Source organism: Clupea harengus, chromosome 5 (assembly GCF_900700415.2).
Source record: "Clupea harengus chromosome 5, Ch_v2.0.2, whole genome shotgun sequence".
NCBI lineage: Eukaryota > Metazoa > Chordata > Actinopteri > Clupeiformes > Clupeidae > Clupea > Clupea harengus.
In genome coordinates this window covers 5,215,401-5,240,213 of record NC_045156.1, presented here as the reverse complement: position 1 = coordinate 5,240,213, position 24,813 = coordinate 5,215,401, and the positions used below count along the sequence as shown (strand labels likewise).

Sequence of the window (24,813 nt, the reverse complement as noted above, 5' to 3'; positions counted from 1 at the left end):
GACTCAAGCGAATGAGCCGTGGAACCAACATAAAACCAATGTAACATACTTTGGGTTGGGTTGTAACGAAGTAACTACATTGCAAATTACAGACAGTACAAAATAGCACTACGTCTTAAAATTAGACGTTTTAAATATATGCTCCCTAAATATATGTAGGCCTACCCTATTTGGGCTAGCCTAAATCATAATGAGGTTTTTAAATAGGTTTTAACTTTAAAAAGTTTGACATATAGACTACTTGAAAAGGCACATAAATAACTTTATTAATATTAAATGTTTAACTAATAAAGTTTATAAGAGTGTGTGTGTGTGTGTGTGTGTGTGTGTGTGTGTGTGTGTGTGTGTGTGTGTGGTGGTGGTGGTGGTGGTGGTGGGTGGGGGGTATTGATTAGGGGTATTGATTAGGTGCTTTCATTAGGTGCTTTTTGATTAGGCTCTGTACCAAACAGTTAAAGTTGGCCACGAAACAGTTCGGTTGGTCTTTATTAAATAACCTTCCTTTTAGATTTATGCAATTTATTAACAGAGGTAGATGCATGTTGAGATAAAAAGCTTTGTGTATTTATTTGTGCCATAGCAACAAAGATGTTAATTTTAAGAGGTTTGCTCTTGCTTGAGATCCTTTTGCCCAAGTCACATCCTACTCATATCATTTTAACTTGAGAATTAAGGTTAGGTGAATGACTGGAGTACATGCATTATGAGCAAGATAAGAGATCTCAGCCAAAGTCCTCAAGTTTTTTTGTTAAGTAACTTGTCCATCACACATAACAGGTGTGTTGTTCGGAACTTATAGCACAAAACCTGTACGAATAGCAATAATAACCCAATATGTCACTTGTGATCAAAATTGTGTGTAAATATGAAAGATATTCTGTACATAATCGAAACAGCTGCAATGCCATTAAAGAGTTCTATGCTACCATGCAAGTATGCAAAGAATAGATTAACAATGAGTAATGCGAATGTTAAGATTTGTTTTTTCAAATAGCAGCCTGGCTCTCTCTCTTTCTCTTTCCCTCACTCACTCGCTCCCTCTCTTGACTTAGTGACAAACCTAAAAGCCTTTTGTTGTAATCTTAGCCAATAGAGACGGATTACGACACTGGGCAGCCGACATATATAAAGGGGGGCTTTCCAAACGCACTTGCACACTTTCAATGACAGATCATTCAACACCGTGGACTAAACAGTGACAGAATAGGTCAACCTACCAACAAATTTAATAAAAGGAAATGCAGACATTAAGCTAACCTAACTCTCAGATCAAACATCGAGGACATCATTTTGGACTCATTGATAATTTCCAATTATGGCTCTCATGCACCGGTTGAAATAATTTGGAGACAGCCACCGTTGAACTAGTTGCACTTCATTGCACGTCTTCTTTAGGACGTAGGAATAACAAGGACCAACAATATTATTCAAGAAGATACAGAAGGAAAACTGTTTTTAACTATCATCATCATGTCAAGGTATAACTTTTTGCTGTGTCTGGTGATCATTTCCTTGGAACTGTCCGCCAGTAACGAGCCCAACCTCTTTCTCCCACCGGTAAGCGAGATGCCCACGGACGCTGGTGTTTCGCTTATCGAGGTGGAGGACGCAGGCGTTCGCGAGTGCTCCGCGTGCGTGTGGCGGGAACAGAGCAAGGTGCTCAGGCTTGAGACCATCAAGTCCCAGATCCTTAGCAAGCTCCGGCTGAAACATGCGCCAAACATCAGCCGCGAGGTGGTCAACCAGCTCTTGCCCAAGGCACCCCCGCTGCAGCAGCTCCTGGACCATCACGACTTCCAAGGGGACGCTTCTTCACAGGACGAGTTTATGGAGGCTGATGAGTATCATGCCACAACGGAGTCAGTTATCACAATGGCATCGGAGCGTGAGTAGAGTTACTAGAGTTAGACTACTGTTGGTGACAAGCGCAGCTAGCAAATAAGCGGCATAAAGTTATCATGTTGTTATTAGCTTGACCAAAATATAGCCAATCGTGCCATAACTGAATGTGTTGAATTTAAAAAAGAATCTGAAAAAGTGTCGTTAAACAGCATCCAGTCGGTTTTTACCAGAACGAGGGCAACCGTAGCGCAACTGCCTGTGCCGTCATCTCTCACATCATATTATTTTAGGATCCCCTTAGCCTAGTGCCAGCTGTTAGCCACGGCGGTCAAGATAATCTAATAGATTAAGTGTGAATTTGATAAATCAATAAAGTAAGACAGCTTTTAAGAAAGTAGGATTATTATTATTATTATTACTTCTACTACTACTACTACGATATGCCCTCTACCATTCGTGACAGGGCCAAACTTAAATATTGATGGTCTTAATATCAAGGCATCGTTAAACTTGGGCTCGCTGTAACTCGGCATAGTTAACTACACTTGATGCGCAATTTCTCTTTTCAGTTTTTTGCGGTCTTGAAGTTCTTGCACTCGTGTTGCTATAAAGCAGTCGGATCTACTAATCCAATTATGTGGGGGAAACAGTTTCTAAAGGTTCTAGGTACAAAACAGACCATTTCCCAGTATGAGTAACCGAGTGGACCAAATATATTTGTGAATGATGCTGCTTTATAATCAGCAATTTTCATTTTCTTTCATTTAAGTGGTTTGCATTTTCAGTTCTCGCTTGACAGCGCTTCAAATGCGCAGCCAATGTCCGTTTGGATTGCATAAATCAATAATGATAATGTTGCCCAGCACTTGGCAGGCAGATGCACTTGGAGGCTGTGACAATATCCCACATTTCCAATGCAAAAAGGTGCTTAGACTTAAACACCCTTATCACAACAGTAATGTGTGTTTGGTCTACATCACAAACGGTAGCAACGCGCAATACAAAAGTTAACTGTTTTCGTGTTTTACCAAAAGAAAGCAGTGCCAAAGCGCTAAGATTTTTGTTAAACGTCACTGAGGCCTCAGCAGCTGTGTTCGACCCGTTCTTTATGAACGGGCTCCAATCGGTTCCCCTGCTGTTCTGCGCAGTGAGAAAAAGTGTGTCCAAAAAGCTGCTATTGTTTCCCTCTTGCAGCAGTCCCTCACGGCCGCACTTGCCTTTTTAAATGCGAAGTTTATAGGCACAGCTCGTTTTTTTCACCCAGGACACAAAGCCTGAGGAACAGTTGGGGTCGAGGGGAGTGTGTGACCTTTCCGCTAAGAATCGTCAGGGTTCAACAACATTTACACACATAATGTATTCCACACAAGGCGAACGAAAAGCCCAGCAAATAATCCGTTTTTTGACCAGAAGCGAACAAAGATAGGGCTGTGTCCCCTTAAATAACCTTATTCGACGATTGTCACACAACCCACGTCGTCCCTATTCTCAGACACACAATGAACACCACCGGTTAAACCGCCACTTTAGCAGTGTCATGGCATATCAGGCACTGCTTAATTACGACCGGTCGTGTGGTTCAGAAATAAAGGGAATCATCTGTGGCGAGTTTGTATCGGTTGAGTCAAACTCTTATTAATGTTAGAATCATAATTATAGCACATGTACTCAGTTTACATACCTCTAACCAGCAGCTGGTAACAGTGAGTGAAATTTAAGAGAATGTGTATCAGGCCATATGTAATTAGTGACAGTGGTTGTTTTCACTTCTTTAAAGTTAATTGTGAGACGTGTTGTTTGTCCATAATCTTACCATGCGTGCATGGTAAAATGCACTATACCATGTAAGATAACTCATTATAAGGTAGTGAGTAGCTTAATAGACTGTGTATTTGTGTGTGTGTGTGTGTGTGTGTGTGCTAGAGAGTGAGAGAACTAAAATACCATTTGATAAGATTGATTTAAATGCTATTGATGCTACTGGTCAAGGAAAGTATCAGGGGGATGATGGAGTTTATGAAGTTTGCATTAACATATCCACTGTATTCAGCAGAGGTGTGTGTGTGTGTGTGTGTGTGTGTGTGTGTGTATGTGTGTTGTGCAAGGAGCACAAATTCTGGCTTATTACTTGGGATGTAGATACGGACAGCTGCAGACGTGACCCCCTTTTTTATACTCCGTCTTCCCCTCCTCTCTGTCCCCTCTCATATGTGCAAGGTCAGCATGTTCCTGGAGTGGCCTGTGTTCTGTTCTGTGTTAGCATGTCCAGCTGTCCAAGCGTTTTGACTACATAGCAGTTCTCTTGCCCTACGTCCATGGGGAGACCCTCTTTCCTTTTTTCCATGCAGCACAGTATCTCATGTTCATGAGCCACACAGCTGCGGTATTCTGGAACTATATGGTTTTGGTGGTTGTGCTTGAGGTGCTACATGTCTATGGACACGTTCAACCTGTGTCTATGACTACCCAGGCTGGATTGGTCTCCTGTGGGCTAAACAGAATTCAGCTGTTCCTGCCCATTAATGGATGAAAAGATTCCCCCCCCCCATCCGCCCCCCACCCTAGCAGATTTTGCATCATCATTTTCTGAGCGTGTTCCCCTCTCTTGTCTCCAGGGGAATGGTGCATGATAAGATTACAGAGCAGCAGTTTTGTGTGTATGACTCTCCCTCCCTTCCTCCCTCCCTGATTCTCTCTCTCTCTCTCTTTCTCTCTCTTTCTCTCTGTGTGTGTGTGTGTGTGTTACATGACAAATGATGCTGTGAGGAACTCATTAAACCCTGTGACACACTGTATGTGTTATTCATCAGAACAGTTAGTATTCTTTTTCAAATGATAGGTTCTATTTGGTGCGCCTGATGGTGCGTGCATGTTTGAGTGTGTGTGAAGACTTATATCAGGTGCACATGCACATTTGCAGTGTTCAGTGGTAGTTCTTCTACTTAGTGAAAATCCCAAAGTGAGTGAACCTTTCAATCTCAGAGAGACTTTTCATTTCTTTCCCCTCTCTCTTTCGCTCTAATTTTTTGTTGCATTCTCTTTATTTTGCACCCTCTTTAGTCCTTCTCTTTTTCTCTTCTTTTCTATGCCTCTCTTCCTCTTCTCTAACCATACTCTTGTTCTCTCCTTCTGTTTTCTTTTTTCAGTCTCTCTCTCACTCTCTCTCTCTCTCTCTCTCTGCCCCCCCCCCTCCCCGGGTTTTCACACTGAGAGAAGGACTGCATCGCTCTCGCCTGTGGCGTCGTTATGGATCCCACAGGAGCAGAGATTGCTGCCTCTCCATTTCTGAGAAACACAGAGAGAAACTTCAAACAGTATTCCCCTTTCGCTGCTTGAATGGGGCTCCACATGCGCCTCCGTGCTGGCTTTGATGCCGCCAAGGGGGCTTGCAGCAGAACGTGCAAAGCGGACCACTGTGAAACGCAAAGAAAAAAAAAGGTTTTAATCTTCTCCTCAGTGCAGAAGCACTGCCTGTCTATTAGTTGCAGTGGCAGAGGAAGGTTCAGGGAGTTCATGTGTCCTGATCACTAATTAATGGGTGCTATCGGAGGGGAGTGGCTTGATCAGAATCGCATTGCGGCTGTGCCTTTCACTGTATGTGTGGTACAGTGGGTGAATTTACGCCTCTTCCATGTTCAGGGCTATTGCCCTCGTTCACCTCCTCTCAAGGAGTTCTGCTGTTTTATACCAGCGATGCACAGCAGTGCCAAAAGCTCCATTATATAAGTCATTCAAGCTGTCTAGGCTAACCCGACAAACAGGGCAGTATGCACTTTGTTACCTAACATCTTCGCTTATGCAAGGTTTAAGGTCTGGTGACCCCATCCTGAAGGAAAAGAGAACTGTTTCACACGGAGTGTATGAATGTAAACATGGAAAGATAATGGCAGAGGAAGGCTGTTTTGTGTATTCGTATGTGTGTGCGAGTTTTTGCCTGTGTCAGTGTGATATGACGTGAGGAGTTTGCAGAGTGCATGTTGGTGCATGTGGGTGTGTATCTGTGTGTGTGTGTGTGTGTGTGTGTGCATGTCGTGGTGTGTGTATGGATGTGTGTGGGCCAGAAGGAGAGAGAGAGAGAGTTTGTCAGCATAGGGCCACAGAAGGGATCTGACCCCTTCAGGCCCTCATTTGTCACCTGTCGAAGGGGCCTTCCTCCCTCCTCATCAGTGCCTCCTCTCTAACAACCCTGAGCGTGTGTATTTGAAAACGTTTGTCATTTGTCACCCCCTCTTTGTGGTCCACTCTGTCTTGTTTCAATAATTGGCCCATATCTTTGCAATTTGGACAGGGAAATCCACACCTGCACTCACTCATTCAATTCAAGTGTGCTTTATATCTAATTATCAAAACTGTGAATAGCTCACCTACCAAATCACTTTTGTGACTTTATGAAATGCGAGAAATATGAGTGTATTGTACGATGAAAAGGTTGCAATCTCTACTGTCAGTTGCATGCTACGGTATCGATGTGTGCATATATTTTGCGTATGGATTTCCGCTCTGATAAAATATAGAGGCAGTGCTATCCTGGCTTCAGTGTGTCAAAAGCTTTCACAATTGCAGTATGACCAGATCTCAGCTGAAAAGAGGATATGTTCCATTCCATCAATCGTTGTCTCAGCATCTTCTATTGCCATGGCAAGACATGTTCATCAGGGACAGGGCTGATATCAGAATAATTGGTCAGATCCCATTCAGGCATTTTGTCCTCTGCTGGTCTTTGCAAAACAGAGGTTTCAAGGCATACCCTCTGCTTTATGCTCACGGGGAAGTCCAGTCTATGCTGTCTTACCCTCACAAGTACATTAAGCATTGTCAGAGACTGGTGGTCTTCCCTTCAATGACTCAATGACTCATCTGATGCATTGTGAACAGTGCAAGTTCTGAAAAGGGGTGTTGCACTCTCCAACCCCTGTATAACTGAACACAGACTCACTCACACACACACACTCACACAGTGGAGGAAAAAATCCCCCTATTGACAAAAAGGGTCACAGAGTTCACAGCAATGTGATATATTGGACGAGGAGCCAATTAACCTCATCGGCTCTCTTTCTTTGGCAGAAAAAGAGAACCGGTAGTAGATTAAACAGCGCTGCCTCCCCCCTTTACACACACCCATCTACCAACCACTCCCACCTAAAAAAAACACAAGTCTTTTATAGTGTTGACCCTATAAAAGGGTCATTTCCTGAAGGTGCAGGAACCATAAACATTAAGAGAGAGAGCGCTAAAAAGACAGGACTGCAAAAGCCGGACTATCCCCCTGACCACAGGGCACTGTTTGCGGGAAGTCGATTACTATGTGAGGTTTTTATATATTTATTCAATCCAAAGGCAGGCTGACGTTTGATGGTAACACCTGCATCCGAGCTGCTCTCCTTCATACACATGTGCGGGAAAGAGGAAGAAGGAGAGAGGGGGCGGTAGAGAGAGAGGAGAGAGTGACACTTAGAGAGAGAAGGAAAGAGAGTGGAGGAGGCGGAAGAGGGAAGGGCAGAGAACTGTGGTAAAGACTGTTTGGATGCCAGGTCATTGCTGGTTTGTTAAAAAAGAAATAAAAACAAAAAAAAACTGCAGGGTTGTAGAAATAGCACAACATGCTGTCAATTTTATGGCTAATAAACTTTCAAAGGGACCAAAGTCCATTAATACCCCAGGCGAAATTTCACCAGACCCCTCTGGAATCTCACTCTCTCCTCCCTCTCGGCCCTCTTCCCACGGTCCTTGGCTGCCTTACCCCCTCCACCAGAGCGGAGCTCTCCCAGGGTAGCCCTGAGGAGATACCCCCTTTCTTTCTCTCTCTCTCTCTCTCTCTCTCTCTCTCTCTCCCTCTCTGTCTCTCTCTCTCTCACACACACACACACACACACACACACACACACACACACACACACACACACACAAGCAGGCATGCACACCTTTAGACACCAAACACTCACGCAGTCGGATGTGTGCCTATATGTACACATTTGCTACATTTATCATAAACCATGCTCATCCTCTTTCAATTCTCAGCACACACAGACACACACACAAACATGTGCACACACACACACACACACACATGCGCGTGCACACACACACACACGCACATGCACATGCACATGCACATGCACATGCACATGCACACACACACACACACACACACACACATATCCAGCATCCACATTGTTGAGTATTGAGTGATATTGGAAATTCGTGTTATGAATTAATTTCTGCGGATGCGGATGTTGGTAAAGCATCCTGTACTGAGACCAGTTTGGTCACTATGTTCCTGCTTGCCAGCACATGACTCAGGACTAGGAGGGTGTGCTGGTGGGAAGCCATAATAGGATACTTTTTGGGGATATTTTGACATATTTGGACTGGTAAGGTGCATGTAGTTAAGAGTTTCTTCTTTTTTTGTCATTTTGTAAAATCAGCCATTTCACACAATATTTTTTAACTTAAGGAAATAGTAGGACAGATTTTGTTAGAGCGAAATAAAATCTGAGGATATTTGAAGAATGTAGTTTCAACCAGAGCCGGATATACAATGGATCTGTTTTTGCTGAATGCAATTTCAAGAACACAGGTCAGCCTTATTTAAGCTTTGTTGAAGATTAAAAATAATTAGAGCATGTGTTGCTTGCTTTACTACTTTATTTATTTGACTTTATTACTGAACTACTGGTTTCTGGCTGTAATAGCAGTGACTGATTGAGAGCTAGAAATGAGGATAGAGTGAGTGAGTAAAATGGCTTCCTTGAGAAGAATGTGTATTTGGAACATGGAATGGGTGCATTTCATTTACTGTTTGGGCACAGTATGGCCCAAAGATTGCAACAAATACCTCAGGAGGAGGAGGAGAAGTACAAAGTAAGTGTCTAGACAGTATTTGTCCTGGGGAAGAACAGTGTGAACATAGAATGGAAGGTCAAGCAGGAGGTAGAGAGTGTTTATGGAAAAAGTAAAAAAATAAGTTGCAAGTTGGAATGGTGCTGTTTGATTGAGATGATGGGGAAGAGGAGGAGGGAAAGGGGGTCGAAGGAGGAACAGGTCACTTTTATTCACAGAGCACTTCACTGCCTCACTGAGTCCTCATGGAGCAACAAGCTGCCCTGGGCCCTCCTAAAGGGACTGGGATCATGGGGTTTTATCATTGAGTGCCTTTATAGGCTTCATGTTAAAGACCAGAAACAGATGTTACCTCTCGCTAATAAAGGAAATAATTACTCCACGCCCGCCACTAATTAAGCTCTACATCGTAACGAGGTGGGGTAGGGTTGGCAGGGGGGTTATAAGATGTTCTGGGGAGGTGGGGGGGGGGGGGTGGAGAGACGATAAAACCAAATCACCAAGAGTGTTATTGCTGCCTAGTCAGAGGAAGGGCCTGGCTTTGCTGACGGAGGAGGACTCAGGCACGTTGCTTAGTGAAAGAAAAAAATCTCATCAATCATAAATTATAGGCCTTAATCAAAGGAAATGGTGCTCTGAGCGTTTGCCGGGGCGGCCATTAAGAGTTCGGATATGCTGGAAAGCTGAAGGGAGATGCTGGGTTTAGGCAGGAGGTGAGAGTGGAGGGGAGGCAAGTTGATGAATATTGGCATGAAAATTTAATAAGGATCTTAAGTGTTCGGAGAATGGCTTCATATCGAGGGAGGGAAGCATGGGAAATATGCACCCCTTCACACCCCCTCACCCACCCCTCCACTCTCCATTTAGCATTCAGTGTGCGGCGAGGAGGAGCAGCGCAGGATGTGATGTTCATTATGGATTTGTGTGTCCAAATGCACTTTGGGACAATGGCCAAGTTTAGCAGCTGGTAATGTACGGAGTGCTGCTGAGAAAAAAGCTTGAATGAGCTTGAATGAAGCTTGAAGGAAATGCGGAAATCATCCGCGTCAATGGCATGGAGTTTTTGGTTCCCTGTGGGAATGAGTTCAAGGATACAGATGTTTCCTCTGGGATACACCTCAACACCTTCTTCATGTTGAAATGTACCTTGACTAGATTTTTGTGGGCTGTATGCTGCCTGTTAAGTCTGAGAATGGAGTCATGCACAGGAAGGCTGGACAGAGGGCAGTATTAGCAGAAGAAATGGTGAGAGAAAGAGATGAAAAGGAGACTGAAGGAGTCATGGGTCAGGGGATGGAACCTCGCTCATTGTCAGTCATCTCATTTTCCATCTCTCACAATGCAGATACACTTAATGACAGCTAACATGAATATAAATTAATACATTTCATGAATTATGTATGCCTGTGCGGGATTAATGCAGTAGTCCATGAGGCTAGCAATGGGCCATGTGCTGGGCTATCATGCATATGTCCATGTCATTTACCCTATTGAAAACTTTGAATATATTTCAAAGTGGAGAGATGCAAAGTAATGAAGTACAGCATCAGGTTATGTATATGGATATGTATGTGTGTATATCTATCTTTTTGTAGAGAGAGAGAGAGAGAGAGAGAGGGTATCTCCATTTAAGATGTTTTCTTTGTATTGAGGCACATTTATTTCTCGAACGGAAAACAAAATAAGGGCCTCACAGAATCTGCACTAAAGTTGTGTGAGCATTCCTCTGCCGAGAGTGGAGTTTTTCCATTGCTTTTTTTTTTTAGGGAGTGAAATCCTGAATTTGCCCTCCAAACACACAGTGTAGTCCCCTGCTGGTGTGTGGCTCTCTTTTCTGTGAACTGTGACTGTTTCCATCGCCGGGCTCTGCCGTGGGCTCCTCGGAGCACGTCTCTCCCCATCTCTCCGCCTCTCTGCGGAGGCTTTTGTATTATTATAAGCCACCTGTCCTCGGACTGTGCGTCAGCTTGAGGCCCTTAGTGTCTCTGTGCAAACATGTGTGCCTTGTGTGTGTGCACAATGTGTGTATGCGTGTGTGTGTGTGTCAGTGTGTGTGATTGTGCGTGTGTGAGAGTGAGTGGGGGGGGGGGCGCTATTGATGGAGCATGTGTTTCTGTCAGTAGCTGTCTATATTCATGTCCAGTTTCTGTGACAGATCTTGATGTGTCCGTGTGCACGTATGTGTCCATGTAGCCGTGTATGTGTTAGTTGGTGTTAACGTACATTGGTGTGTGAGTGTGCATATTGATTATGCATGCATTGCTTTATCTATCAGTCCAGGAAGGGTTCACTGGGTTGTGAGAGAGGGGTACATTTGAGAGTGTGTGTGTGTGTGTGTGGTGAGAGAAGGTGGGGGGGTATCTGGGGGGAGTCTTTTGTTGCTCCTGGGGGGGGCTTCCTCACTGAACCCCTAATAGGAGTCTTGTGCCTGGCGGTCTCCCTGGGGAGGGTCCTGAATGAGGGCTCTAACTTCACACTCGCGGCCCCTCTCCCTCTCCGACCACAGGCCTCTCCCCCACCCCCACACCCCCCTCTCAAACCCCTGGGACCAGGGGGGAAACAAAGAGGGAGAGTGGAGGCCAGGGCCTGGCCGGTGGAGGGTGGGGGTGGGGGGCGCCGTGCGGCCCCCTGTCTTATTAGAGGGGTCGTGAACGTGTCACAATGATTAATTTGCCGAGGTGCTCAGGGATACCCCAGAGTCACATTCATCCAGCCATGGCACTCTCCAACACACACCTCCCTCAAAATGCCACATTTGCATTTCCCATTAAGAAAAGAAAATATAGATATATATGCAAATGGTATTCCCCCTTTTTTCATTTTTTTCTTCACCATGGCCATCATGGCATTTTTGTTTTCGGACATTAACAATAGATGACCGTTTTTTTTTTTATGGGATGTTGTTCTTTTTCTTTTGTTTCTTTCTTTTTCTTTCATTTTTCTCCCTATCTCTCCTAATTGTGATTTATTTTCCTAAATAAGAATTGGCTATCTGGGCTGTTCTGGTCACAAAAAACAATGGAGACAAAAGCATACACCGACAGCCACACATGACCAATGACAGCTTGCTGTTTCACATGATGACAACTTTTACTTTTTCCTTTTACAGACAACATGCAACAACACAGTATCACATTACACACACTGTATTTGGATAGTCATTCAAATCAATTTTATGGACTGCTGAAAAAAAAACAGTAATGGATGCTATTTCTTGACCACTATCAAAGCATGTCCAGAGGGTGTCCGTGGGGGATCAGGAGGGAGAGAAGAGTGGGATGGGGTTGACGAGGGTCAGATTTGCTGCCACTGACCAGCACTGTTATGCCTGTCCCACCAAACGCAAACGCATTGATTCAGTGATGCTGTCAGAGGGAAGGATTAAGTGGATATGACAGAGGCCAGAGCACACTCACACACACACACACACACACACACACACACACACACACACACACACACACACACACACACACACACACACACACACACACACACAGGCATATGGTCTTCCATGCTCATGCAGATACATACTCATTCACCCACAAAAAATGTGCACGGGAACACAGTCTTACACTGTCATACAGAAGAACTCACACTGACACATACTGTCTGTCTGTTTCCATTATGTACACACAAACACACACCCACGGGCCACGGGGTTAGGAACGGCTCCTCTAATACCCCCCTTATCCCATTAAATTCATCTGTATTCACCTTGCCCTGCCATAAGCGTGAGCAGGTGACAGCCCGCCAACCCCTCTAGTGTGCTGCTGACCGCACGTTCTGTGGGCTTACTGCCACCCTCCACCCCCAGTCTTATACACCAGTGTATGGTTGGTTGTTTGGTACATAAGATTTTAAAAGGTGCTCATGTGCTCACATTAATAATATGTCTCTGTTCCATAACTAAAGCTGTATGCTGTTATATTAAAACGAAAGGAAAAAAAGTGAATAATATAATCCCTGTTCCACTGTGCTATGAAAAGTTAAACTGTTGCACTAATGCCATTAGGAGTTTGGTTAACAACTTTTTAAATGCTCTCCTTAATTGAGCCATAAAAAAACCACTCAAAAGGTTTAAATCAGAGCTTGTTGGAAAACCCTTATATGATGTTTTTTTTGCCTGTGAATGAAATCTTTATGGATTACACGGTATATGTTTTTCCTCTCGTGGGATAAGAGATTGCTTTTTAATGTTCTTTCTCAGGGCTGGTTTTCATTTTCGACTAAAAAACCTGCTGACCTAGTATGACCATGCTATAAATTGGCCTTAAGGGAGGGTCCTAGCTTGAGGTTTGACACTGCACACAAGCACACTCATATACTTGCTTGTAGAGCCCCTTGGCATACTTCTGGCTCAAGTCATTCTTGCCATGCTGACAGAATTAATACCAAGTGTTGCCGACTCAGAGTCGTCAGTCACAGTCCCTGACAGCTAAAGTTTTTGCTCAATTTAATAAGAAAGACCACTTGAGAAACATGAATCTTGAGTAGGGAAAAGGATGCTGTTTGAAACAATTGCTTAAGAGAGACTCTTTATTAGACTAAGAAAGATCCGGATCCTGTGTCATGATTGTGATGTCAGCACTTTATTACAGTTTTGATGCATTTATTGCTGTCTTCAATTTAGCTCAGATGATCACTATTTTTGTGGATAATCTACAGTGATTTTATTCTTAGAGACCCAGTCTGAATAGAGAGTATCTTATCTTGTACTCAGTTGAACTTGGGGGTATCAAATAGGCTTTTAAATGAACACAACTAAACATTTCCTAATTTCCTAATTATTAACGGTTTTGCCTCGACTGTAAACAAACGTAGTTATATGCCCTGTCGGCGAAGACAGTATTATGTGTGAGCTTGTCCAGCGAGCTAACGGACCCACCAGAAGGATTCAACTCCCTCAGAAGAGAGTGAGAATGCTGAGCTCCAGTCAGTTTGAAAGGATAGAACACAGGCATACCCACTCAGGCTGTGTCATTGCAACAGGAGAGGGAGCTCTAGGCTAATACCCATTGAGAGAGGTGCTTGTTATACAGAAATGCCTCAAGGATATGAAGTCATATTTTAAGTGAGGTTACTATATCTCGATGGACAGAGAGGTGCTGGATTTCATTTCTGGGTAATATGTCCAGTGGACGTATATTGCTGTAAAACTTAGACTGAGCCTGAAAAGGCTCTTTTATATGCTCAGAGAGGAAAATTTAACAAGGTATAGAACCATATGGCATGTAGTTTTTACTGAGTGTGACATTTAATTTGAGTAAAAGTCATTTTTTGTTGTAAGCCTAGGCATTATGTCTGAATTTATGCAGGCTGGTTTAATGCATATAACTATAAATAACTTTCAGTGAACCCTGATCATTAAGTTTCCAAAAAAAATGATAAAATCTGCACATTGTCCATTTGTCTTCACAGAATGTCAGTACAAGGTAACCAGGAAATTCAATATGAAGTTTTTTTTTTTTAAGTGCAACTTAAATGGTCAGCAGTGTGTAGCACGAAGCACAAGCAACCAGCAAATCCAAAATAAAAACAATCTCGCACATGTTCTCAAGTGAATCCGGAACTCTGAGGTACGGGCCAACTCCTCTGCACTGGGCCCAGGCAGATAAACACAACAACAACAACACTCACATTCATTACTATGACCTCAGCAACCCACAGAGAGGAACATTGCCATATTGTCTTTGCAGCGTGAGACAGTGTGTAATTTACACTCACTAATGACTGAAGCAAGGCTAAAGGACCTCAGCTCTTACAGGTTTGGCTTCCATTCAACTTTCCAATGAAGTTGAATAATGGATATTCTATCTTTACCTCATTGAATTCATGTCAATGGCTGGTAATTCGATTACAACACTAGGATACAATACAGAGTCCTCCTCCTCCAAAAAAAAACAAAACAAAACAAAAAAACGCATGCTCTGTTTTCTCCCAGTCATTCGAAGCCAGCCTGTAAACAATTTGCGATTGGCTGCTGGAGAATTAATTAAAAACAAAAACAAATTTGAAGTGAGCTAGTTTTCGGAGCACCATCCAAACATCACATAGGTCCCTTGTTTTGGGGTGGTTTTGGTGAAAGAACAGTCATGAAGAAACATATTAACATTGCCATAGGGCCGACCTTGACCTTCAAACTCAATTTGGCTATTAGGATTGACCCCCCACCCAACATCACCCCCAGGGATGTCAAAGGCTGACGGTTTTGACCCTTGACCCCATTTCTTAACTAGGCCTAGGTGCCAAAATGACCTTTTGACCCTGGAAGACTTTGCGGGTTGCCTAAGCAACCTCCGATTTAGCAATGATTGACAGCTTCACATGGTTTATGTAAAGAATGGCAGGTTCTGCTCCATATTGAACAATGGCAGTGAATACTTGTGTGTGTTTTGTTTAAGCATGATCTAGATTACCTACAGCATCACATAATTTGCAACATAGATATGTCAATAACAAATGTTTGTCTTTCTGTTTTTGAAATTTAAATATAAAATGGAAAATTATTTCTCCTTTTACTTCACTATACTCTTTTGCATTATTTTATATTATATGCACTGTTGTCTCTACTCTCATTAGTACTTTACTGAATTGATTTGCTAACAAAATAATGAAGGCAGGGAATTATTACTACTTAAATCTGTCATTCATCCCACCTATGTTTTGCGAATTCTGACATTTGCACAAATTTAGTTGACTATATGGTTTGTTTTCATCAATGTCATCTGTACTATATGGAAATTTAGACAGCTGTAGATAACTGACCTCAAAATGCAGTCTCCCTCTTGTAATGTCTTCACGTCACACACAATGGTGTTACATAGGTAAATAGTATTGTAATAGTAGTATAAAAAAATTAAACAAGGGAAACCTCAATCCAGCACTCAGGCTCTTTGTACTGAGATGAAATCTGACTCAATTCACATAATTTACCTCCTGCATCTTTTTCTCTTTTTTCTCTCTCCTTCTCTCCACACATGTAGCCGAACCCCTGGTGCAGGTGGATGGCAAACCCAGCTGCTGCTTCTTCAAGTTCAGCCCCAAGCTGATGTTCACCAAGGTGCTGAAGGCTCAGCTGTGGGTGTACCTGCGTCCCCTGCAGCAGACCTCCACGGTCTACCTGCAGATCCTGCGCCTGAAGCCCATCACCGAGCAGGGCAGCCGCCACATCCGCATCCGCTCACTCAAGATCGAGCTCAACTCCCGCTCCGGTCACTGGCAGAGCATCGACTTCAAGCATGTGCTGCAGAACTGGTTCAAACAGCCACACACCAACTGGGGCATCGACATCAACGCCTTTGACGAGAGCGGGAATGACCTCGCCGTCACGTCACTCAGACCTGGCGAGGAGGGACTGGTAAGGACCCTTAGACCTGCTGACATGAAAACATGAAAAAAAAGTAGAACAAGTGATTGGGACTTGCACAGTTGGAGGAAGACACATGTAGATGTAGACCTCTTTCTTGACAAAAAAATGGTCCAGTTTCATAGAGCAGGATCTAGACAATAGACAGTTGAGTTAACATTAAAGGGAGGGTAGGCAACAATGGAGAAAACTAAATAAAAAGTAAATACATTTTGGAAAACAAAATAAAAAGTAAATACATTTTGGAAAATAATCCCAGCCCCTTCCTTCAGGCCACCCTCCAAAACACATAAACGCACACTGCCTGACTACTGCTGGAGGACGAGACCCAAAGAGAGAGCTTTGGGGAGAAGAGCGCAGCTAATCATTGGGGAGAAGAGCGCTGCTAATCATTGGGGAGAAGAGCGCTGCTAATCATTGGGGAGAAGAGCGCTGCTAATCATTGGGGAGAAGAGCGCTGCTAATCATTGGGGAGAAGAGCGCTGCTAATCATTGGGGAGAAGAGCGCTGCTAATCATTGTCTCTAACTGTATCCAGCTAACTCATGTCTCATTCAAGTCTCATTCTCACAACTACAAAAACACACAGTAAGCAAAAATCACCAAATTTATGAAAGTCCCACTCAAAGTCATAACATAAGATAAACACCCCCAAACAAGACTTGCTCACAACTACAATGCAGACACTGGTTAACATAAAATAGATAGGTTACATACAAGGTACATGTAAATATAGCTACATAGTCTACTAGCTTTACACCTACAGTGTAACTAACGTTAGCGTTGGACTAACACATAAAAAAACAAAACAAACCTGTCCAACAGAAATACAGCAGCCATGGCGTCACTTTTCAGGCCTTTCAACTCCCTCAGCTGTTGCCATTGTTACCTCCTGACCTGTTGGGGCTGTGCTGGGTTGAAGAACTTGCTATACTATCTTGTAACTGTTATACTAACTTGTTATACTAACTGCTCCACCACCAACTACAAACCAACAACTCCCTGGCTTCCTGTCCCTGTGGTGGGTGCTTTCACCGAACTGTGAAGCTTGGCTTCGGGACCCCTTCGTCCTTATCTTCTTTGAGTGGTTGGTCGACTGTCAGTCCGACTGAGGAGGAGGCATGTTGGGTGGCTGTGGATGCGCAATTCCCGTAACCCACATATCCGACTGTGCTTCACAGGCCTTTTGGTACACAGCCCTTGAACTTTTGCGGTTCTCCTCCACCATTGTCACTCTCAGCAACGATTCTCCACCTCTGCCGGGCGGTGGGGATACTCCGCCGGAGACTCTAGCCTTTATTCATCGTGCTCTGGTCACACCCTTGTCATCCGGCGGGCTATAGAAAGTGGTATCCCTACACTGAGGTACAAACACGACCTTCCAAATCTACTCTACACGATGCTTGGCCACGGTGACTGCTAACAGCACAGCATGGCTTCCCAGAACAGTCTGTTCTCAGCTTCCCAATACTTGTCAATTCTCTATTAATTCTGTAAAGCACCTTGGGCTCCAGAAAGGTGCTATAGAAATAAAATGTATTACTATTATTATTATTATCGTTGAAAAGCCATAATGATGTTGACTCTGGTTTGACCTCTTACATCATTCAACCTCTTTTTGGTTATAGCCTTTTCTACTGGCTTTGTGTATCAGTGCAAGCTGTTGTAGGTATAGGTGAAACTGAAATTCTGGCTTCATTTTTCTCTGCCATTCTTGTTCGACTAGCTTGCCAGTTTTAGCGATATGTACGCCTAGCCTTGTGGAAGACTCTGGCCACACACAGTGAGTGCACAGGAAGAGTGCATGCAGGTAGGTAGGTGGACAGGCAGGAAGGCCATCCAATCATTTAATTCGGTCAGCCCTGTGCCTGCATCAGATGACAGATTTTTTTCTTTTCATTGTGAGAGCATTTGATTTATTGATTGCTGTCAGGATAGAAAGACAATGTCAAGAAATATAACAAAAAATGCTTCTAAAATAAATTGTCTACTGTAGCTTTAAGTGCAGTTGTTGTAGTTGTAGTAAACTTGAAATTATACTCAGCATCTAGCATTACTCAAAATGATTTACTAAACTATGATAGCCTTTTGTAGCCCAGATAAAATTAGTGAACTTTTTGACCTTTCCAAATATTAAAAGATGTGCTGATATTTGTGGATAGCTAGAAAGGTCTTAACCTCTGTACTCCAACGTATGTCCTAAAATCATAGCATACAGACAGTTTTGCAAAGCATATTCAAAACTTTGAGCCGATGTTTTGGCTGTTGCTTCAGATTCGGAGGATGTGGTTGTTTGGACAGACCATCGATCTATGATGATGTGAAATCAATGGCTAGAGATGACCTAATTACCTCTGTTATCCTCTGTGTTAGGTTCAGGGATACTTCAGGTTAAAATTTTACCACCATTGAAATGGTGCAGTCATTCCTGCCAGACCCAGAAACAGCCCCTGTCCTTTCTAGAACTCTGCCGCTCTCTCTCAGTGTTCTCTCTCTCTCTGCGTTCTTCAAAGACGAGAGGCAGAGGTGGGAGGGGGGAAGAGAGAGGGAGAGAGAGAGAGATCAGAGGGTCTTTAGACAGAGTACAAAAACAAACTAAAAACAGCAAAGAAAGAATCGAACTCCCCCCTGGTCCTCTGGGTTTTCCCTTCTTTTTTTCCATCCAACAAAGAGAGCGGAGCCCAACTGACAGGATCTGACCTCTCTGGCCTTTCGGTTAGTTTCCCCTGCAGGAGAGCTTTAGCACGCTAGCACGTAGATCCAGCTGCTTCACCACAAGAAGAGAGATCAGTGCTTTCAGTGCGTCCAGAAAAGAAAAATAACCACAACATAAGGACATGTGGACACTACCGAAACGTAAGGTACTTAGAGGTCAAGGTTAGAATGACTAAACCTAGAGGTTAGGGGTTCAGTGGTGTTGATAGAGTGATGGGGGGGGGGGGGAGCTCATCCCCCCTAACGTCCATCTGTGATTCTTTCCAGACCTGTGTTTAGTTTAAAAGAGTAAAACTGCAGGAAGTCTCTATCTTTTGTTGCAGAGCTGTTATTAGGTACCAATAAGAACTGGATTTCTTTGTGTTTAACAAGTAGAGATAGGTCAAAACGTTTTTGCTGTATTTTCAAGTATATTAATCCATTCGATTAATCTTTATCAGGTTAATTAACTCAGACATATGCCTGTCCTTATCTGGAATTGAAGGAACTTACATTTACTTCCTTCTGTAGAAGTGAACCAATGCATGTTCCCACTGTACTTCTCACTAACATTGTTACCCAGCCTCAGCAAGTTGATGGACTTAGTCATGCAGATCCCTTAGTCTTAGTTAGTCTATGACAAGCAATGACAAGGGCTTACTTTCCAAACTATCCGATCCACATTAAACATGTAGCCAAGAAAGCTCTAGGAAACACCTGGCCAGAGATAGGAACGATAATAGGTCAAAAATGTGTGGTCTTGTTACCATTTTAATCTGTAAAGACTAACCAGTTCTTAGCAAATGGCCTGCTTAATCGTTGGCACAGTTGATAGCTCTCATGGTACCCAGACTATAGAATTTTTCAAGGACAAATTGCTATCCATGACTATGGCACCTCTCTTCACCTTACTTATTTTCTCCTCTCCTTTTTCTTTCCCTCTCTCCTCCCCTCCCTTCCCTCCTCCAACCCCTCCCTTCCTTCCCACCCCCTGACTTCAGCAGCCGTTTCTGGAGGTGAAGGTTCTCGAGACGACCAAACGCTCAAGGCGGAACCTGGGCCTGGACTGCGACGAGCACTCCACCGAGTCCCGCTGCTGCCGCTACCCCCTCACCGTCGACTTCGAGGCCTTCGGCTGGGACTGGATCATCGCCCCCAAGCGCTACAAGGCCAACTACTGCTCGGGCCAGTGCGAGTACATGTTCATGCAGAAGTACCCACACACCCACCTGGTCCAGCATGCAAACCCTCGAGGCTCAGCCGGGCCCTGTTGCACCCCGACCAAGATGTCTCCCATCAACATGCTCTACTTCAACGACAAACAGCAGATTATCCACGGCAAGATTCCTGGCATGGTGGTAGACCGCTGCGGCTGCTCCTAAGCAGATATTACACTTTGTTGGGGTGGGGGGTGGGGGAGTTAGGACGCAGGGGTGTTGGGTGGGGAAAAGAGGAAGGCTACACGTACACTCATTCTTACACATACACACACATTCCTGCGTCTGTTTTACCACCCCAGCCCTAACCAGCAGACTGACTTAAGCTCTTCCCAAGACACCAAACCATTTGCCCTTCATCCTTCATAATTCCTCTTGGATCTCTGCGCCTACTTCTCTCTGTATGTGCTTGCTTTCCACACACCTTGGAAAAGAGCACACAAGCATACAACGAAAAAGACAAGGGAACGTTTTTTTTTGTTCACTTAGCCTCTTGCTTTAGTGCAGCTTTCAGCAGAAAGGTATAGAGGGAATGAATGGACATTGACTGACTGAGAGAGATTTATACGAGAGTTTTCAAGTGTTGTTTTTTATTGTCCAGAGTGAAGACTCAAGGGAAATTATATAATATTATATTATTTGGTCCTTTCTTTTAGGTGTTTGTTAGCTTTGTGGTTGCTCCCTTCTCATTTCAAAAAGGTTTGTCCTTGAAGTTCAATATCAATCCACACATTTGCTAAAGATTCACTCGATCTAGGGAAGCTACATAAGGCGTGTTCATCAGATGTCCAGTTTCACTCGCCACATTTCTGCCACTGTTCTGTAACTTAGCATTCAGACACATCAGGTAGTATCTGCAACTCAGGCACCTCCACCCCCACAAATCATAGATCACTCGCATATGTCAATATCAATGATTCATCTGAGGCCAAAAACTCTCATCTTGTCCATTGTACCATCACATAGGTACAGAAAAACATAAAGTGCTTAAAAGACTTTCAACCATCCCCCTCCCTTCTTCTCTCCAGAGGCAGGTAGCACCCTAGTGTGACATTCCCAAGGGTTCAAGAACCCTTTCACGGCCACTTTGATCTTCTTTTACTCGTGATCTTGTAAAAGACAAAAAGAAACGGGAGAAGAAAAGAAGGTTTATTTCACTGCCTGTATACGTGAGCAGGAAAGGCCTTTGCCAGTGCTTTCTTTCTTTCTTTCTTTTTCTCTCTTTGCTGCCACAACAGCTGAGGTACCCATAGCGTCAACGTACCCAAACTTAATTGTGCTGCATTAGTGAAAGAAACAGTGACTTTAACTACATATATATCATACATCCAGTAACCTAGTATGTCAGACCTAGAACTGGCTGAAAGCTTTTTTTCTCTTAATGGTTTTCTAGTGGGAGGAAATGTATCAATATTCTAGGTTTAAATGAGATGTAAGGCAAATAACAAGTATGACAAATTTCCCACATGCAAACTGAATTTAATTTTTGTCAGTATTAATGCTTTGCTGCATAATACCACATTTTCAAAAGTCCTTGAATGCTATATGGACATAGCAGGACTATTACAGCTTTGGTGTACATGTCGACTCAAAGCTTTGAGAAATGACCAAAAGATGTAAAACTGAGAAGCATCTGCATGTTGAACACGGCACCACATCATGGAGGGAAAACCAACCAGACAGAGCAAAGCTCATCCACCCAAACATTTTGTCTTTCCATGGGAATTAAAGATGTTGCTGTTAAACTGAAATAGCTTTGAAAAGCCTCCATCGCTCAATGAGTTTGGACAGACTTACAATGAACATTTAATAAGGAATACCCCTCCGCCATCCAATACTTACACATGTAATACCCAACACACAGACTATAGTCACACATCTATTAACTTTCCCTTCAGTCAGAGAGTCTCATTGTTGGTGAAGAGTGAGAACCAAAAGTATAAATGACACTATAGTTTTGTGTTATATGGCTACTCTGTTAATGAAGGTCAAGAGGACTTGCATGATGAGAATTAAAAACTGGAAGGAAAGACTAACCAAGACATTAAGGGAGCCACTGCTTGTGACTGGAGAGACACTCAGCAATGTAGATAACGCAACGTAATCATCTTCGATAGTAACAGATTTTTTTCGGTTTTGACATTTTCTTTTTTCAGTTTATATAAATATATATATACACACACAAATATATATAATACCATAATGTATTATATATATCAAAATTTACCCTTCCCTTATTCCCATTTCAATGCTTTATGGTACCGTGAACTATGGAAGTGCTTGAACGAAAATCAAAAAAAAAAAAAAAAAAAAAAGAAGTAGAATAGAAAGCTTGAAGTCTGTCTTGTCCCCACCAGATGTCAAAGCGAAGAAGATGTCCCTTTGTTGGAAACGAAAGCACTATGCCGTTGGATAAAGGAAGAGCCTTCTGACATTATATATAAATAATATATGTGTATAATTTAAAAAAGGGGAAAGATCCTTTCTTGGCACTCTACCTTACCAACAATAAATTTTGCACTATGGGAAGTGAATGCTGAGAGGAGTTGTAATGTTTGTTTTCTCTGTTTGTATTTTACCTTATCGAGCACAAGAGCTTGTACATGGAGTATAAAAATCAAGAGAAAAAAAAGAAGAAAAAATACCGTCCAAACATATGGCTATACATTGTGTGGAAACTAGTGGGTCTGTTAAAAAAACTTTCTTTACCATGATGCTTTTCCAAACCCCATCTCCAGAAGCGGAGGCCTTTGTCTAGCCCTCTCCAGCCGAGCATCTCACAACTCTGTACGGAGACATTGCTCTCACCAGCAAGTCATTTGAACTGGAATATAGAAGTAGATCACGGCAGGATATTCACAGGCCCTCCTGAGTTGGAGGGACTTGTTTTGATGGACAGATTGTTATTCTGCTTTTTGCATTGTATGTGTTTTTGACTGTGTGAATCTCGGGAGATGAATACAGGTTATTGTCTGCTTGCCAAAGCCGTGAATGATGTGTTGTGTACAGTAATGTATGAGAGTTTACTTAACCCAACCTGTAGAACACAAAAAAGATTAAATTAAAAAAAACTAAAGTTTCAAGTAGGGGACTTGTCAGAAAGAATTCAACCAATCCGATATTGCATAGAAAATTCACAATAAACACATTTCAATGTTAAATCTACCTCACCGAAATATTCTGAGACCATGCCACATAACAGCTGTCACTTAGTATATGGGTGATGACCAACGGCTCTGCTGGAAAGCCTGATAGAGACATGCAAACAAGACGTACTGGTGTCCACAACATAGCATCGGCTGGTCATGGAAAGGTTACTGCTTAGGTTTGTTACATGCATCCTTAAGAAGGTGTTTCCATGGATGCGTATGAGATGAAGTGTTAAAACATTAAAACACCCCAATGCTCTTTCATGGTATTATGGGCAAGTCCTCCGCTTCCAATTTTTTTGACCCTTTCTTTTCTTCTGCTTTATGTCAAGTTGTGTAGATAAAATTCATTCCTACTTTGTAGTTTGATGGCTGTGTATATGAATAACTGTTCATTATTCTTTCTTTGTTGTCCTTTTGTTCTCTTTTGTACAATAAATCATTTATTTAGCCTATGCAATGCATGGCCTCCTTTCTCTGTTGTGTGCCTGAATTACTTTTTTGTGTTTTGAGAAAGACACATTTTTAAATATGCACACAAAGAGGAAAACATTAAAAATATCTCCAGAAAATTCCTAGAAAGTTAGCCGTTATGCTCCAATCTTCTATATCTGAGGACAATTAAGGAGAAATGTTAGTGTCATCCCAGTACACTGAATGAGTTATGGCAGGAAATGGATTAATTGTGGAGGCTAATTGGTGGAAGGGAGGAACAGGCTCATGTGAAAGCTCTAGTGATGAGTGGCCATTGTTGGGATCACGTATGGGGTGATGCATGACCCAATTAGCATGTCACCTGAGAGTAGGGCCTCCCAACAACCTAATTTGGGGAATCGATTGGGGACAAATGAGTCTGTAGACATGGCTCCTCACCAATGGAAAAGAGGAGGGACCACCCAACACGGAGTCCAGGAACACTGATGCCAGCGATGACATAAACCCCACAACACACACTGGCCCTCAACCCAATTAAATGACCATTGTCATGCACAGAACTCAGCCCCTCTCGGAGCACTCAAATCAACACCATCACACTTTATTCTCTAGCTGAGCCTGGAGCTCACGGGAGAAGCCGCAGAAACCCTTCAACTAGCTTTTGGAAGAAAAATGATTTACGTTGTGCTGTACTGGAATAATTTAAGCAAGAAAAATTGTCTTAAGCTTTCTGATAGATCAAAGGCTAAAAAAGGTACTTAAAAACAAATTATTTACATAATTGACAAAGGTCTTCTAAACAAGATTAGTCTGTTGTCCTCCCACTGTCGCTCACTTATACAGTGGTTAAATCACACTCATTTATAATGCACACAACTAATTTCAACTGTGCAAATGACCGTGAAAAAAGTGCAGCCCATGAACCCAGGGCAACCTAAGTACATGACAAAACACAGCATCGATGCAGGACAGACATAAAATGCCAGAGTTGGAGGCTGGAAGGGGAGTGGCCATTTATAATTGCTTCAATAGTCATAAAGAGTGGCTAAGAGGGTCGGGGGTGTGGAGTGTGCGCTAAAGATCTGGCCGTGGGACACACAGCAGCGACACCTTTGCGTGTGGCTCAGTGACCTGACAAATATCAAAGGGAGAGGGGTTTCTTTTCTGGACTTGGACAAAGTTGCACCCTCCAGTAGCGCTGCACACTTTAACGCCCCAGGCATTAGCGGAAGTCGGAGACGCCTCGGACATGCAGATGAGCTTAGTGG

At 43.1% G+C, this 24,813-nt stretch overlaps 1 protein-coding gene across 2 annotated transcripts; it reads left to right on the top strand.

Annotated features, from left to right (window-relative positions):
• Window positions 1-1,063: 1,063 nt before the first annotated feature.
• Window positions 1,064-23,023, top strand: gdf11 (growth differentiation factor 11). 2 transcript variants are annotated; one of them, XM_031567441.1, is made up of 3 exons: window positions 1,064-1,885; window positions 15,669-16,042; window positions 19,749-23,023. In XM_031567441.1, the coding sequence occupies exons 1-3, from the start codon at window positions 1,471-1,473 to the stop codon at window positions 20,124-20,126; spliced, it is 1,167 nt and encodes a 388-aa protein (XP_031423301.1). In that variant the 5' UTR covers window positions 1,064-1,470; the 3' UTR covers window positions 20,127-23,023. The 2 variants fall into 2 exon arrangements, with proteins under 2 accessions (XP_031423301.1, XP_012696549.1); XM_012841095.2 differs by having other exon boundaries at window positions 19,746-23,023.
• Window positions 23,024-24,813: the final 1,790 nt, after the last annotated feature.